Source organism: Drosophila elegans, unplaced genomic scaffold, assembly GCF_018152505.1.
Source record: "Drosophila elegans isolate 14027-0461.03 unplaced genomic scaffold, ASM1815250v1 contig_208, whole genome shotgun sequence".
Lineage (NCBI taxonomy): Eukaryota > Metazoa > Arthropoda > Insecta > Diptera > Drosophilidae > Drosophila > Drosophila elegans.
Genome location: NW_024545578.1, coordinates 5546386 through 5562702, shown reverse-complemented (window position 1 = coordinate 5562702; position 16317 = coordinate 5546386). Strand labels below are relative to the sequence as shown.

General features: G+C 38.7%; 1 protein-coding gene across 2 annotated transcripts in view; it reads left to right on the top strand.

Moving 5' to 3' along the window:
• The window catches only part of LOC108146118 (tyrosine-protein kinase Src64B), a 36259-nt gene that overhangs the window by 19130 nt on the left and 812 nt on the right, over positions 1 to 16317 (top strand). For both annotated transcript variants that reach the window (XM_017271951.2, XM_017271949.2), the window contains 4 exons: positions 11591 to 12468; positions 14876 to 15092; positions 15683 to 15936; positions 16008 to 16315. In XM_017271951.2, coding sequence (XP_017127440.1) covers positions 12204 to 12468; positions 14876 to 15092; positions 15683 to 15936; positions 16008 to 16315 — 1044 coding nt within the window. In that variant the 5' untranslated portion in view covers positions 11591 to 12203. The remainder of the gene's footprint in view (positions 1 to 11590; positions 12469 to 14875; positions 15093 to 15682; positions 15937 to 16007; positions 16316 to 16317) is intronic.

The following is a 16317-nucleotide window of genomic DNA, read 5'->3' as shown; positions in this document are numbered from 1 at the left end:
TCTTGTTTTGCTTGCTCTTCTGCTTATCTTGCGTTTCATTCATAATTTCTGCCGCACATGTAACTGCGGGGGTTGCTTGGAGTGTTGCAGGATGTACCTGATATGTCCCTGGGGGTGTAACGTGGGCTGTTTTGGGTGTTTGAAGGCGGTGGAAGTGGGTGTGGGTGTTGTGAGAAGGCTTGGTTTGGAACAGAACTTTGTCGCGTTGTCAAGCCTTTGTGGCTGTTTTCTATTTATGTTATGTTATGTTATGTTACAGCTACCTGACTGAGACCCCCTGACTTTTCCCTCCATGTCTACTGTCTGGCTGGGTCTATATACCCACCACCACCCACTTACCCATTTCCCTGATTTAACACCCCCTAGAATGTCTGCACACGTACACAGAAATGACATCAGTGGCAGCCTGAAGCTCAGACTGCATCGTTGAGTAGGAAATTAAATACTTCAGTCGGATGTTTGGGGAAATTTCCGCTTTTGCCTCGCTTCCAACCGAAAGTCTGTTAAAATTTGCCTCCGCATTCTGCAAATGGAATTATTTGATGGAAATCGCAAAGCAATTTGTATGGTTATTTAAATTGCATATTTGGCCAAAATCCTATAAATTTATAACCCAATAGAGACTTTCACTATTGGCTTTACTATTTGGCATGCATTTCTCTCTCAACCTCTCAACCTCTCCCCTTTTATTTTTATTATCGCCCATTCAATTAGTCTGGCTCTAATGACATTTAGCCCGGCTCCCATGATAATCCCCCCATGGTCAGCTTCTGTTTCTGTTACTGCTGCTGCTGCTGCTGCTGCTGCTGCACTTTTGCCCCAATTTCCTTCGGTCACCCTTCTCCGAGTTTTCCACATTTTCGCCCCATACTTTGCGTTGCACTGCGCCAAAATTGCAATGGCAGCGATATAAAAGGCAACAAGGCTTTGCAGCCTCATTTTGTTCTTTATTTTCGCCCCGTAGTTTTGGTACACGGTATCGAGGAGCTAGAGCATGATGTGCTCTTTGAACTTTTGTGACACATCGAATAAAAAACGAATAATCAGGTTGTTACTGTAAAGGTTATATATTCTATACCAAAAGGTTTTCCAACAAAAAAGTTTAAGCTTATTAATATTGTTTCTTAGAGTTTTTCAAAGACAAAAAGGTAAACATTTTTGAAATCTATTAAAAATCACATTCTCAAAAAAAAATGTTAAACTTTATTGTTTTCTATTATTATTATTATTATTATTCGTAATAAGAAATTAAAGAGTGTTGATAATCAATAATTTCCAACAATAACTACAAGGTATCCCACAGTCCGTAAACTTGAGCATATAGTTATTTTCCTTTTTTTGGACACCCTTTCGTTGCTTGTTCAGTTGTTGTTGCGTGTAACACTTTTGCAGCTCCCCATCGCCGCCCCCTCGCAACAAATGTCACTCGAATGTGGAGCACGTCATGTGTTTATGCATGCAAATGCAGCCAACACAACACGTTCAGAGTGAAAGAGAAGGTTGGCTCTTTCTCTGAATCTCGATCGCGATTGTTGCCCACATGCCGAGTTCCGCTTCTGAAATTTTTGGTGCATTTGGGGGAGCGACATTACATTTTCGATAATTTGTCTTGTTGATTTCATTGTGTGATAAGTTAAGCCATAAGTTGTTGACTAGTGATGGGAAAAAATGTGTTGTTATGTTAGGAACGAACGTGTAAAATGGAATGGTTTAAAAATAAAAAGTGAAACTTGCTGAATTTTACAAAATTATCTAACTTACTTTACTTGCTTTAATTCTTTAAAAGTCGAATTAAATTGATTGGAAATATAAGAAATTGATTTATTAAATAAAAAGGAACCCCTCCTCTTATTATACATTATTTTCCTCAAAACTTTTCTAAACATGGAAAAAGAGGTATGTCGCTATGAAAACTTTGCACATTTCCAGTCACTGTGTTTCCATCTCTGAACGAAAGCGATAGGAGGGGACTGCCACTAAAGACCTGAAACAACGACTGCGATAAACAGACCCACCTCCTCCACAGACGACCGACCATTAAATGCACTCTATCGATATTCATTTGTACATTTCACTTTTTTTTTTTTGGGTTTTGGGGTCAACTAACAACGACTCTCGACCGCTTAAATTTTGTGTTGTCTGATAAGCGACCGCATCTGCTGCCGCTTCTGTTACAACTGCTACGTGGAGGCTTAATGGCTTATCAGCCGGTGGGCTGAAATACCGCTCTACCCTCTTTCCCCGTTCCCTTCGATTCCCTCACATATACATTTTTGGGTGTCGAAATCCCGCGCTTGACCCAATTGGAAGTGCGACGAGGGACCCACACATGAGAAATGAGCTGCCAATGGCTACAAGACTTCGAATTGGGGAAAAAGTTTGAGTAATTGCTGCACTCTAGTCGAAACTCCCACCTCCAAGATTTAACCAGCAGACTGTGTGCGAGGTAGATCCATAAATAGTGTTCGTTTAACGACTACGAATGCCACCCCAGACGTTAAAAATCTTAAGGCAGTTATTTATAGTCAAGCAAGCATTTCAATAAAAAACTATCAAAAATATCGATGGCAAGGCTTTAGTATTAATAAAATATTTATGCCAGTGAAGATTAAATTTAAGCAGGTAGCAGTTTTAATTGGTAGAAAATATTTTCATAGAATTTAATTACAGCATAATTATATACTTATAAATACAGAGTATTTTTTTTACCAATCGAGTTTATAATGAGTATGTTAGTTTAATTATTTATGAGCCAATTCAGCTGGTGTTTTGTTTTAACTGTAGAGGTCACTGTACTTGCTTTGGGTCATTGAACACTTCTTTTATTAATATAATCTTATCTTATCTAGCATCCTCTCAGCCGTAAAGATATAAATACAACGAGATTACTTATCGGTTAGAAAACTGAATATTAATCGATCAAATGGCCTTATATTAATACGGTGGCCGGTAAATGCCAAATATTCAAACCTTATTTCTTATCGTAATAAAACGAAAGGTTACAATAATTAGCAGGATACCCAGGAAGGGGATATTTCTGTCGCTTATGGATTATTACCACAAACACTGGGCTGCTAATTTCTGGATTATATATTTGATTTGCTCATTTACTTGGCCTGGCCCCACATTGAATTAAACTCGCTAGAAGTTGCGTGTGGCATTGAGTCAGGATTCAGGATACGGGCGTTAATGCCCCACCCCGCTATCGCTGTCGTCATGGCCATCGACAGTCCAGAGTCGACGTCGACGTTGGCAACAGCGACTTGACTGGGCTTTGCCTCCACTTAACTGGTCACTGACGGCTTTTTAGTCTTTTTAGCCAAGTGCTGACGTCGCGGACGGGCCAACAAAAGCGTGTAAATATTGCCACCTCGCCGCGTCGTCCTGGCGCCGTATCGCCATTTCCCGGAGCGCTGTAATTTGCCACGTCCTTCGCCTTTTGTCCACTTTTGGTCCTTGTGGGTGTTGTTTGCTGCCATCTAATCGCGTACAAATATTGTTTTAATATTGCAACGAGTCCGCCACATTGAAACTTTCCTTAGTTAGTCACTCCCATTTCCCCTGCCGTCAGCTTCACCTGCAATTAAGTTTCTTCATGGCTATGAAAAGGCAACTCGTGTTATTGTTGACGAAAATTACGGTTGTTTGTACTACCAACAATTGTAACTATTACATGTTCCGTCGTTTTCAGAGGAAGGAAGGAAAAATGGACGATAACAATAGTGTTTTCAGTTACTGGCACAACTGTGATGGAGCTGGCAAAAACGTTCTTCATTGTTTTTATTAATAATATTTTTTTAAATTCCTGTACTCGTAGAAAACAAAGGGTATATATATATATATTTTAGCAGATATTAATAGTAAAGAAAGCCACGAAAAAATATGCAAATGTGGTAGAGCCTACAAAAATGGCAAAAAAATATTGTTGTCATAAAGTTAGCTATAGCAGAGATTACTTTAATAACCCCTAGAGTAAAATGCTTTAATTCTTTTTATTAGCCCATAATATATTTAAATATTTCACAACCAATTTATTTCCTAAGGGAGAGCCTTTAAAACGTCATCTATGGCATGTTTGACCGTTCAGAATTTTATTACTACCTCTCTCGGCGTGTTGAATTCACATTTTTCTTCAGCAACTCGATTTCGTCATCGTTCAGCCCTTTCCACGCCTCCTTTTTGCCAACTTGCTTTCCGGTTTTTCCCCAATTTTCCTGGGTTTTCTTGCCCAATTTTTTTTTGCTGTCCCGGCACGCAATGAACTCCGGCTCTGAACTTTCCTTGCCGTAATCCTTGCTTCCTTATTTTTTGTTGTCTTTTTTTTTGCCATTCCCGCTGTTGTTTCTCACACGGTAATTAGATTTCTGGGTTATTTCTTGTTGTTTGCGAATTCGTCCAACTCCTTTGACAGCGCTTCTGTTTATTTAGCGAACTAATTACGTGTCTTTGGATTGCCGCCTGCTAATTCCACAAAATCCCTTTCTCTTTCCGTCTTCTTCGCAATAAAAATCATAACTTTTAACTTCTAGCCACATACAAATATTTCATTAAAATAAACGCGCATAAGCCACAGGATGTCTGTCGGTTTGCCTGGCATCCCGCGACCGCAGGCGTTTGAGGAGGTGGCAACCCATTAAAGTAATGAGCTCATCTCGTGATGTTGTAACACGCCCCATTCCATTCCCTTCAACAGGGTCGCGTCCTGCCTTTTCGCTGTTTGCTTTTGCCCCTCGGAGGTTGACAAACCCAGACCACACAGAACACACAGACGCTCATCATTGGAGGCAAGTGTTATGCGTTCCGATCACGCAGCTCTTCCGGTTCCCCTTACATCTTCTCATCCGACAGCCTCCATTTATGCTCTGACAGAGGGTATCATCGATGGCAGGGCCAGTTTGGTGACGAATCGCGCTGGGGGTTCGAATTTACAAACACAAAAACGTATTATTTTAAAATATAAATAACATATACATATATAAATATTACATTAAAATACTTATTAAATAATTATCCTGAAAAACATATTATATATAGATAAACATCCAGAAGAAACAATGTTATTCAATTAAACATACACATTACTTGGATATACATTTAACGTTTAAGAAGCTATATATTTGCTTAGTTTTTTTGCTTTTACTATAGAATTTCCTTATTGCGTTAATTTAGAAAATATTTTTTTCAAACCTTTCCTTAGTTTCTAAAAGAATATTTCTTTTTCGGCTTATAAAGCTTTAATATTTGGAGTTTTTTTTTCCTTTTCATAACCCTCACGTTTGCGGACAAAAACAAAACACAGCGTGAAATTGTGCGTTACAAGCGGGTCACGCCCCTAAATCCGCCCCTAGACAAAACACGTTTCTTCCCGCTTTTTTTTTTCCTTTTCCCCCGTTGTGAGGCCCCAACATTCCTTAACCCTTCGCCGCCCATCTGGGAATCAGAAGTTGTAGTGGCGCCAACATATATATCTGCAAATCTGTACCAACCGAAACCCAGGAGAATACCCTACATTAAGCTCTGACCACATAACACCCTAGGGATACCCTACTCGAAACTTTGCTTTATGGTTGGCGTCGGCTAGATTAAATGAGATTTAATGAAATTTTGTGGGGAGTCGGAAAATGAGATTTTATGCTGGTTTCACACAGAACTAATTTGCAGGGTGCACAGAACAATAAAGGTTGTTTTGTTTGTTTTCCATGCAATTTGTTTTTTTTTTGTGCCTTTGATTTAATCTTTCCCGCTGTTTTTAGTCATTGTGTATTTTTTGCATCCAAGTACGTGACTTTTTTTTAATTGTGCATACAAACTATAAAGCTACTCCCTTCAACCTTCTCCATCTCCAACCCTCTGGTACTTCTCATTTTTTTTCCCAGTCTATATATAGCTTTAATCTCCATATGGTTGCGGCTGCTCACGCCATCTGATTGATTTTTGTCACATGAACTGGTCGTCTGACTGGCCCTGAAGTCGGTCAATATGTACAAAACCATAATAATAAAACTACACTTGAATAAAGGCATAATCAATAAATCTTAAAATACTGAAAATATGGAGCGTTAAATTATTATACAAATAATACAATAAGAAAGTAATCAATTCAAGGTTTAAATGATTAAAAAGTAAGAAAATTATAAAATAAATTGGATTTTGTAGGAATGTTTTAAAGTTGTAAACTATTTCCTGTAAACAAAAATATTTTAAAATACTAAAATACTTCATAAAGCTTTTTCTTATGCATTTAAAGTAACTAAATATTTGTTTTTAAAATGATACCGATATAAAAAATAAATTCTCAGTGCATGTAATGTGGGGGAGGCTTTTTATGATTATTGCTTCTAGTTCATTTGTTTAATGGTCTCGTAGGCAGAGAACGGAAATCGTTACACTGTCAAGAGCAGACCCTCGTAAATAGAATCTGTCGGGAAGATCTGTTCCGTGCCAAGTGTTCCAGGGAGTTGGTAATAGATACTTGCATAAATAAATTGATTGCTCCCTTATATCTGGCTGTCAACTTCCCATTTGCTTCTGGCATAAATTAGCTTAATTTATGTGTTCATTCATTAAGTTCCATTTCAATTTGGGAATCATCAGACAAAGTTCAATTAAATCCAACTTCTGAGAAGTAATTTCCTGTAAATTGATAGTCATGGACTACGGTTTAATTTTAAATACATTTTTTTCCGGTTTTCGTTCAATAAAATAACTTAAAATGATTGCCATTCAATTTGTAATTGCCTACAATATATTCCACTTGTCTGATTAACAATTTAATTTTCGTTAAATGTATTTTACGCTACCATCGAGATGTCATAATTTCATCAACATTTTTGCCATAATGCCAACATAAATTTCCTGTTGTTTTTTGTGAACTTTTCCCTTAATGCATTATTTATGACTGTATCGATATAAGGATAAATGTATAAAAATTGATATTTATTTGCTAGCGTGCAAAAGCTCACAGTACGTGCCAATAAACACTATGATATATTTATGTTTGCATTTATTTATGGCGTTCTAAAGTGCAGTGCCATTTAATATTAAAGAGTCGAGGAAGGAAGGCAGTCAAACGGGTTGAATGCAATGTTTTATGCAACAAATTCAATTTCGATGTCACGTCAACGTCAGATGTGGAATGCTTTAGTTAATCTACAGCCAGCCCATCCTGTTCACTTATGAGATACATAAATCGAGAATTTATTGTGTTCTTCATTACTTAGATGAGGGAAATTTCATTGGCACACATTTCCGAACCAACAGATGTCCGTTTGTGTGTGTGTACTTATTTGTGTAATTCTTTTAGAGGACTAATCGATAGCACGTGACGCTTAAAGGTGAACGACTGTGTCACTCTGGGTTGAACGCACAGATAAGACAAACGATGGGGGGGAAATTTTGGAGAGGAGTTCGAGGGCGGAAAAGCCGGCATCCACACGGCAACAGGATGACAACTAGGACGTCACACAAATTGACTTTTTAAGTAGGCAACAATGTGGCTACAGCTGACGAAGGACGAGGGACGATGGCAGTGGGGCTGCGGCAAACCCAGTATAATAATAATGGAGCGCAATAAAAAAATTGTGGGCGAAACAGAGCCATTTCCATTTCCATTTTGCCAACCAACCCCCGAAAACCCCCCTTATCAAAGACGCTCCACATTTCTACTCCGTGTGTGTGTGTTTCGTTTCTGTGCTTTTGTGTGTGGGGCTGTCATCGGGAAATGACGGCATTACAGCATTTACAGTTAATGCCTTTATGTCCTCGAGGATTTGGCCTGACATGCGGTTGCTTTTGTGCACCCACCCCCCCTGGGGAATCACATTCTTTTGCATAATATTTGATTTTATTAGACAGTGGTGAGACCATTGACGCAACTATTTCGGGGCAGATTGTTCATTTGGCCAAAATGTAGTTCAAAAGCTTTGTTTAAAATGCTTGGGGATCAGAGGGCAAAAGAGAAATTGTATAAATTTTTATTTATACAGATCTGCATTTTGATTAAACTTTATGAATTTCCCTAACGAACTGTGACCTTTAAACGTTAAAAACTAAGACCTTTGTTGTTCAAATTTGAACTTTGAACTATACTTGGTTTTTTACCAAATACGATTTATATTTTCTTTCACGTTTTGCATAAGACTTCTATTACAAATCATCAAAACATTCAGACACAGTTTTTAGTCAATTTTAAATTCTCTAATTTCTATAAATTATTGATTCAATTATTTAAATTAAAATTAATTGGCTTAGAGAACTGGATTTACCATTACTATTACCATATCGTAACACAACCACACGCATCATAACTGACAAGTTTTCATATTCGTGTTGCCGTCTTTCGGGCGCATTCAAAGCCGCAATATCCAATTAAGTATTCATTTAGTTTTGTCAACTTCAACAATGGAAATTCATTGCTCGTGTGCAACAACACAACACCATCGACAACCCACAACCCATGACCCGTTTACTTTCCCCCAGAAAGTAAACTGGAAAATTACATTTTCATGTCACACACACACATATTGGAGAAATGAAAACGTATCGCTTGTCAACGGTGGAAATCCAGAAATTGGTAACTGGCAGCTCTACTCCTCGTTTTCTGGCCATCACAAACCATCAACTATGATATATTCGTACACTTTTTCGATTCCAACTCTTTGCCAGCAATCCCCAATCGGCCATTTGGATTGGGTTTTTGATATGGCGGTGCGTGGGGTCTATAAATCCTGTGAGACCTATGTGCCACCTGTCGGTCTAGGGACAAAAAGCATCAAAGTGGGAATATTATTATACTGAGGGGTTCTATGGCATTTACATTGGTGGGACGTGTTAATACCCCAAACACAAATAGGAAGCGACTAAAATATGTTCAGGAGGACCAACAAAACTTCTAGGAAATGTTTTTTAAAAGTTTATTTGGGAAAGCCGATTTACAAATGGTTTATTGGGTTAGTTTAAAAACCTTTTACTGTTATTTAATAAATAAAGTAAATAAAATTTGTGTGCAGGTAATAAACAATACTGGCTTATTGTTCCCATTCCGCGTTAAACAACAAAGTAAAGTATTTCAATACAGTGAAAACACTGACTCATCTTTGTAAGTTGTTGATAACATTATTAGCTTATTATCTTATCACTTTATCCTATCCTAAGCCCTTCAACTGTTGCGTTCTCTTTGTTGAACGGGTAGTAAAATATGTATAATCCAGTCACTGACTTTTAAAGTACATCTCGTAAAGCTGCGCCATAATTGTGTAGGATTTCCCAACATTATGCGCAGCTTCAATGCTGGCTACTCTGTTTCGTTTACGTCGACCCCCAAATAAAATAAAGGTTGCTTGACCCCCGTGTAACTTTTTCGGTTTTGTTGTTGCTGCTGTTCGAATGGGTTCATGAACTCGCCGAAAAACAAACTTTGACTTTTTATGGGCAAACGAACGCAAATCCATTCAAACTTTTATGGTTGTTGCTGGCGAATTTTAAAGCGTCACACGTTGTGTTTATCAAGTTGAAAGGACAATAAACGCAGACGTCGCGCCGACGAAACTCAGACAGTTCAAATGTCCTGTCCTGGCACAATTTCCACACTTTAGACAATTGTTGACTGCCGTTCTTCGCTGTCAAGTCGGCAACACTTTCCACCATTTGCATTTTGTTCGTCCTGCTAGCAATACTGCAGGAAAAACTAGTTTAATGCTTGGAAAATGAGATATTTAAAAAAAAATATTAATGATGAATAACTTAAAAACTGTTACTAAGAAATGGCATAGAAAAATAAATAATATATTAAAAGGATTTGAATATAACTCAAGAATATAAATAAAACAATTTTTTTTATATATTTTAAAAAAAGAAATAGTAAATTGTAAATTTTCTTTATTTTTGACAGTTAATGGTAAACTTTATTTCAGGGGAATACAATTAGATCAATAGTTGTGTTCTTAAACAAATATAAATTCTCAGAATAATGAAAAATTGATTTTCCGAGTGTGCATCCATTTTGTTTGCTGAGAATTGAAGAGTCGCCCGAGCACTCTCTCGAGTCTCGGGTTAAACATGGCTTTAATAATTGACGGCATGCCATGTCAGGCGAACCGGAACAATGACAGGATATTAGCTAATGCCGCAAATGCATCCTGGCAACTGCCGGGCAGAGCGACAATTTCATGCCAGCTGCGCACACACAACAAATGCGCAACAATAACAATTAAAATTGGAAACTGCAGCAGCAATCTAGATTGCCAGGGGAGTGTGAGAGTATTAGAGTGGCAGTGGCATATCGAGTGGTTCAACCTTGGCCTCACAACGCACGCCCATGCCATCCTCAACTCCGCATTGGAGACCATAATTATCCAATTGAACAATAAACAGATGCCTGCCAGGCTTGAGTCAATAGACAATGGCACAGAGAAGTTGAGCCTGCCCAGCTGGCATCCTTTCAAATGGTTGCGTCCTGGCCCTTGTTGTTATGGTTGCTGCTGCTGCTGCTGCAGTTGTTGCAGCGGTTGATGTTGCTGCTGTTGCTCCTGCATTTGCTGTATTGTGGTTATTGTGGCATCGTCGAAAGGTTGTGTGCAAACTGTTGGCCTCCGGCAGATGAGTGTGCTGAGTTTTCCAAGTCAGAAACATTGATAACAGCGATATCTCTGTGAGAATTTCATTGAGAAAAGTGTGTGGTCCCAAGTTGGACCTAAAACAATTAATAATTCGTTTTAAAAGTTTTATTTTAAAATAATATATACAAAATATAAGGCAAATTGCAGTTTATTGCTTTTACTAAATAATTGTGTCATTGTTTCTAAGCTAACAACTTAAATTCGATTATTTAAATTATTTATTAAACTTAAATATATAAAAAGGCAAATAGTTCCTTTAAAGACTTAAACTCCAAAGTACTTTGATCCTTTTATATAACAATATCATATTACACAAGAGAAAATCTTAATCGTAATGGCTGATTTGCGGCCATCTTAATTGCTTTATTTTATTGCTACAAATAAATTTCATTTAGCACAAGGTAAAGAATGGTAATTAAAGTGGCTATTATTTCAGACTGGCATAAATATAATTGTATCAGCAAATTTTAATTATATCAGTAAACAAATTACGGATAACACACAAATTGTAGATAAATAAAAACAATTTGAATTATAATAGATAGAGATAGCTAATTACTGATTACACAAAATTTGTAGACAAAAATGGCTTATATCATTTAATAATATTAATAAGCCAAACAAATTAAGCCAATTAAATATGACATTTTATCTTTAATTTAATATATTCAAATCTCTGGGCATCTCTAAATCATGAGAGACCGATGAACCCAAAGCTTCTAAAAGGGGATTTCACTGTATAACTGGCTTTGCCTGCCGGCCAAGTCAAGTGTAATAATGTGCCAAAAACGTTTAGGAGGCCACAGGATGCCGGACAATTGGCAAAAGGCAACTGTCCGGCTGAATGGACACACGGGTCAGTGACTGACTGCTGAGGGTCCTTTGTCTGGGCGAAATGCTTATTTAATGAATATTTATTAACACTAACTAATTTCGGTTTCTCTGCTTTTGTTTACTTTTATTCCGGCTCACAGGTGACTGACGACCGATGGCCAGCAATGTGCAGACGGTCGCTGGCTGAAATTGCTGGCAGGACACAGAAACACAAACAACAGACACAGTCACACACACAGACCGCAAGGATCAACTCAATCAACGAGCAGCCGTTGCAGCTGTGAATGCAACAGCAACTCTGACAACAGACAACAGGCAACCAGCAACATTGGCTACTTTTTATATATATCCAAGACGAAATGCGTTTTTGCAGCTCGGCCAACAACAATAAGACACAACAGCTAGCAGTTGATAGATGAACTAATGCAAATGCCCTCCAATTGCTACTTTTGATGCAAACTTAAGGCAGGGGCCCAAAATATAAGCACCCAACAACTTGACTGATAGTTTAAACCACTTACCATAAAGTAACCGAACAAAGGAATCACAACCAACACACGGCTGCAACAAATTTTTAATTATTGTTAAGAAAAACAACTCGTTAATTGCCAAAATATGTGTTGCCCCAACTGAAGCTGAAAACAAACCATAATAGCAGCATCATAACTTAAGAATAGAGCATCATTTTTATAGTGAAAGCGCCACAAAAAGCTGAAGATCAAGAGTTCGCGCCGGGAGGTACTTGGATAAGCCATGGGCAACAAATGCTGCAGCAAGCGACAGGATCAGGAATTGGCACTCGCCTATCCCACGGGCGGCTACAAGAAATCCGACTACACCTTTGGCCAGACGCACCTCAACAGCAGCGGCGGCGGCAACATGGGCGGCGTTCTCGGCCAGAAGCACAACAACGGGGGTTCGCTGGACTCGCGCTATACACCCGACCCCAATCATCGGGGTCCACTGAAAATCGGCGGCAAGGGCGGCGTTGATATCATCAGGCCCCGCACCACACCAAGTGAGTATTTTTGTCGGATAAACCAATCTGATAAGCATACTATCATCCATTAGTAAATATAGTCAAGCCTTTATATCAATAAATATGAAAGTAAAGCAACTTAAAACAAAAAATTCATTTATATATCCATTAAATTGGCTTTTTTTAACTCACTTTTATCGAAATGAGTATAAAATTTTGTTTAATTTTAAGCTGTTTTTTTTTCTAACCAAATTTATTTTGGAAAAGTTTTACAAAAGTTTTAAGTTTTGCCATTAAATAAATTTGTTTGCTTAAAGCGGTTTAAAATAATAAAATGTAATCTCGTTTTTCGCATTTGTTTGCTAAAAGCTTTTTTTTTGTGCTACTCAAACAGTTTTACTACACATTTTTATAACACAATTTAATTAAAACCTTGTTTCACTTAATTTTTTTACTGGTTGAACATTCGTTTTCATATTAATGAAGTTGATGTTGTTGACGTTTTCCTGTTTGTTTACATATTATCATGCATTAGTAATTATCTTTCCGCTGTTACTCTCCTGGGCGGTGGGTGGGTGGAGTGATAATTCCAGCTTTTAATTAGTAATTTGACTTTTTGCCTGCCACAGAGATTGGCTTTTACCCGCTGGTTGGCCTTGTGTTTGTTTGCATGATGTGGCAAGCAGGCAGCCAGGCAACCAGGCAACTAACTAACCTGCCACATAGTTACCTACCATATACCATCTACCCACCCATACCGCACTTTCATAATTAGAGTTCGCCTCCCAGGAGGATCAGAGGTGGAGTCAAGTCATTCGCCGGGTGGTGGCAACGCAATTCTCTCATATTTGCAGTGGTAATACGATGACAGTCGTTAACCTTGACCACTTCTCGGATGCGTGGCCCACAAAATGGAAGGGGAAGGGAAGTTCCTGCTAATGGTGTTGGCTTAATGCCACCTTGACGGCGATATTGCATACCATATGACACGACACGACGACATTGCGTTTCTTTACGAGACCCCAGAGAGTTGGGCCAGCAGTTGTTGCAGCTAAAGGAAGAGTTTTGTTTAATTGCCAGGGGCATCTATTTATATTTGCTGCCAGCAAATTGCAATGTTCAGAAGGGGAAATCGCCTGAGAAAGAAATTAGCAATGTAAACAATGGGGTCGCTTCAAGCTGTTGTCTTAGATTAGCATAGATTTCTATTTTTAAAACTAAGTGGTCTTTAGGAAAAAGGAGGTCTTAGCTAAAGGTTATCATCTAAAAAGGGCTTTTGCAGGTAATTATATATTTGAAAAGAGAAACGAAAACTTTTAGCCCAATTGATTAATTTTTTATACATTCAAATTCTTTTAAAAAATAACTGACAATAAAAACCATAATGCTTTTTTAGTAAGGAATATTAATGACAGAAAATTTTATATGACAGAGAATACCTTTAATAAATACAATTAAAATTGTTCTGTTTTTCCACAATAAAACCATAACACTATTTTAGTTATGAATATTAATCAATCAAAAAATTCAAATGATAGAGAAAACCTTTAATATTTATATATTTAAATTTATATATAATTAATGATATACCAGAGTTAAGAGATACTTTAACAGTACCTGTGCAAAGTGAGATTTCCATCATAGAACTGTCACAATTGATTACCAATAAAATGGCAGCATATTTTTTTATTTGACCTGCCACTAGTTGAGAATGCAGACCTCGCTGGCAGCCGATTAACTGCAACTGCTGGCATTTCTATCCGTGACATGGCAGTACTGCTTTATGCTTGGTATATATCCGCCATCCGCCTATATGGCGGTAGTAAAGCCGCTTAGGTCGTGTAAACCCATCAAGAGGTTGGTTGAGCGCTTGGCCAGTGATTTGTACCGCCTTTGTCAGCACGAACACTGCATTGCCATGGGTGTGTTGGGTGTGGGGTCAAAAGGGGGATGACCGACGAGTGGAGGGCAGCAGCGAGCGGCCAAGGCAACTGACAACTGGCAAGCGGCAGCGAGAGCAGTTTATTTATGCGCTGCCTTGCTGTGTGGGCTAAATCAATTAGCCAAATGCAAGTCAGTGCCAAAAATTGTGGCTTGGCAGCAGAGCGGGCACAAGGCATGAAATGAAATTGTTTTCTTGTTTATGGCCTCCAAAAAAGTATGCTATCCAATTGGCAATTTGCATTTTGGCATCCTCATTTCTCCCATACTATGTACTTTAACACTCATTAAATTCTAATTAAGTTTCGGCGCTGACAAATTGGTTAGTCAAATAGGCAAAGCAAATAATAACGAACAAAAAAAAAAAAATATTATTTCCCAATTTGTCGCCATAAATTGCAATTTAAGGACGCAAATCAAATTTGCCCAGCCAGACGAAAATTGTCACTAACTCGACCTCTTCTACACCATCCTCAAATCGTTTATTTATTTTTTTTTTTCCCAGCCGGTGTGCCTGGCGTTGTGCTCAAGCGCGTGGTCGTGGCCCTGTACGACTATAAATCCCGCGATGAATCCGATCTGAGCTTCATGAAGGGCGACCGCATGGAGGTCATCGACGACACCGAGTCCGATTGGTGGCGCGTCGTGAATCTGACCACCCGCCAGGAGGGCCTCATCCCGCTCAACTTTGTGGCCGAGGAGCGGAGCGTCAACAGCGAAGAGTAAGTGCCTGTATTCCTTAAAATTTCAAATGATTTAAGGTAATTTTACAAGAGCGCTTGTGCGAGCATTTTGTAATGTATCTGTGTATGGTGCCAGTTTTCCTCGAAATTTAAATGATTTAAGACTTGGCATGGATTTTGTAAAGTATCTGTGTCTGGATATTTTTAGTGGCGTAAAAGCTTTTTACCAGTTTGAACCCTTGAACTGGCCAAGATTACATGTCTGTCCTTAAAATTTAATTAAAGCCACATCCTTTATCTAACACAAAAAATATCAAAAAATCAAAATAAATATATCTTATACATTTACTTATTTATCTTCCCAAAGAGGGTTATATTTTCCAAATTTCTATAATTTCACAGATTAATTAATACTAATATTAAGACGATTTTAAAAACTTAACACTTGATTGTTTATTTTTAAAACGATAATGAAGACGAGAAGTTGGTTTTTATTTCTGCTTTAAAGATTAAAAGCCTTGAATATTAAAGTATATTTATAAAACCGGTAACTTCCTGCAAGCTTTCGTAAAAATTGCTATGCACCTTGCATATAAATTAAATATTAAAACAATTCCTTTTACCTTCAGCTGGTTCTTTGAGAACGTGCTGCGAAAGGAGGCAGATAAGCTGCTGTTGGCCGAGGAAAATCCGCGTGGCACTTTCCTCGTCCGCCCCTCGGAGCACAATCCCAATGGGTATTCGCTGTCCGTGAAGGATTGGGAGGACGGACGTGGATACCATGTGAAGCACTACCGCATCAAGCCGCTGGACAATGGTGGCTACTACATAGCCACCAATCAGACTTTCCCCTCGCTTCAGGCCCTCGTCATGGCATATAGCAGTGAGTATAGAGTATAGAGTATAGAGTATAGAGATTGTAAAACCTATTTTATTATTTGCTTATCTATGAAGAAAACGCTCTTGGCCTGTGTCACATACTGTCGCGTCCCTGCCCCAAACCGCAACCGCAGATGTGGGACTTGGGACCGGAGCTGCGCGATAAGTACGAGATTCCGCGCTCCGAGATTCAGCTGCTGCGCAAACTGGGACGCGGCAACTTTGGCGAGGTCTTCTACGGCAAGTGGCGCAACAGCATCGATGTGGCGGTGAAGACACTTCGCGAGGGCACCATGTCCACGGCCGCATTCCTCCAGGAGGCGGCCATCATGAAGAAGTTCCGTCACAATCGCCTGGTGGCCCTCTATGCGGTCTGCTCGCAGGT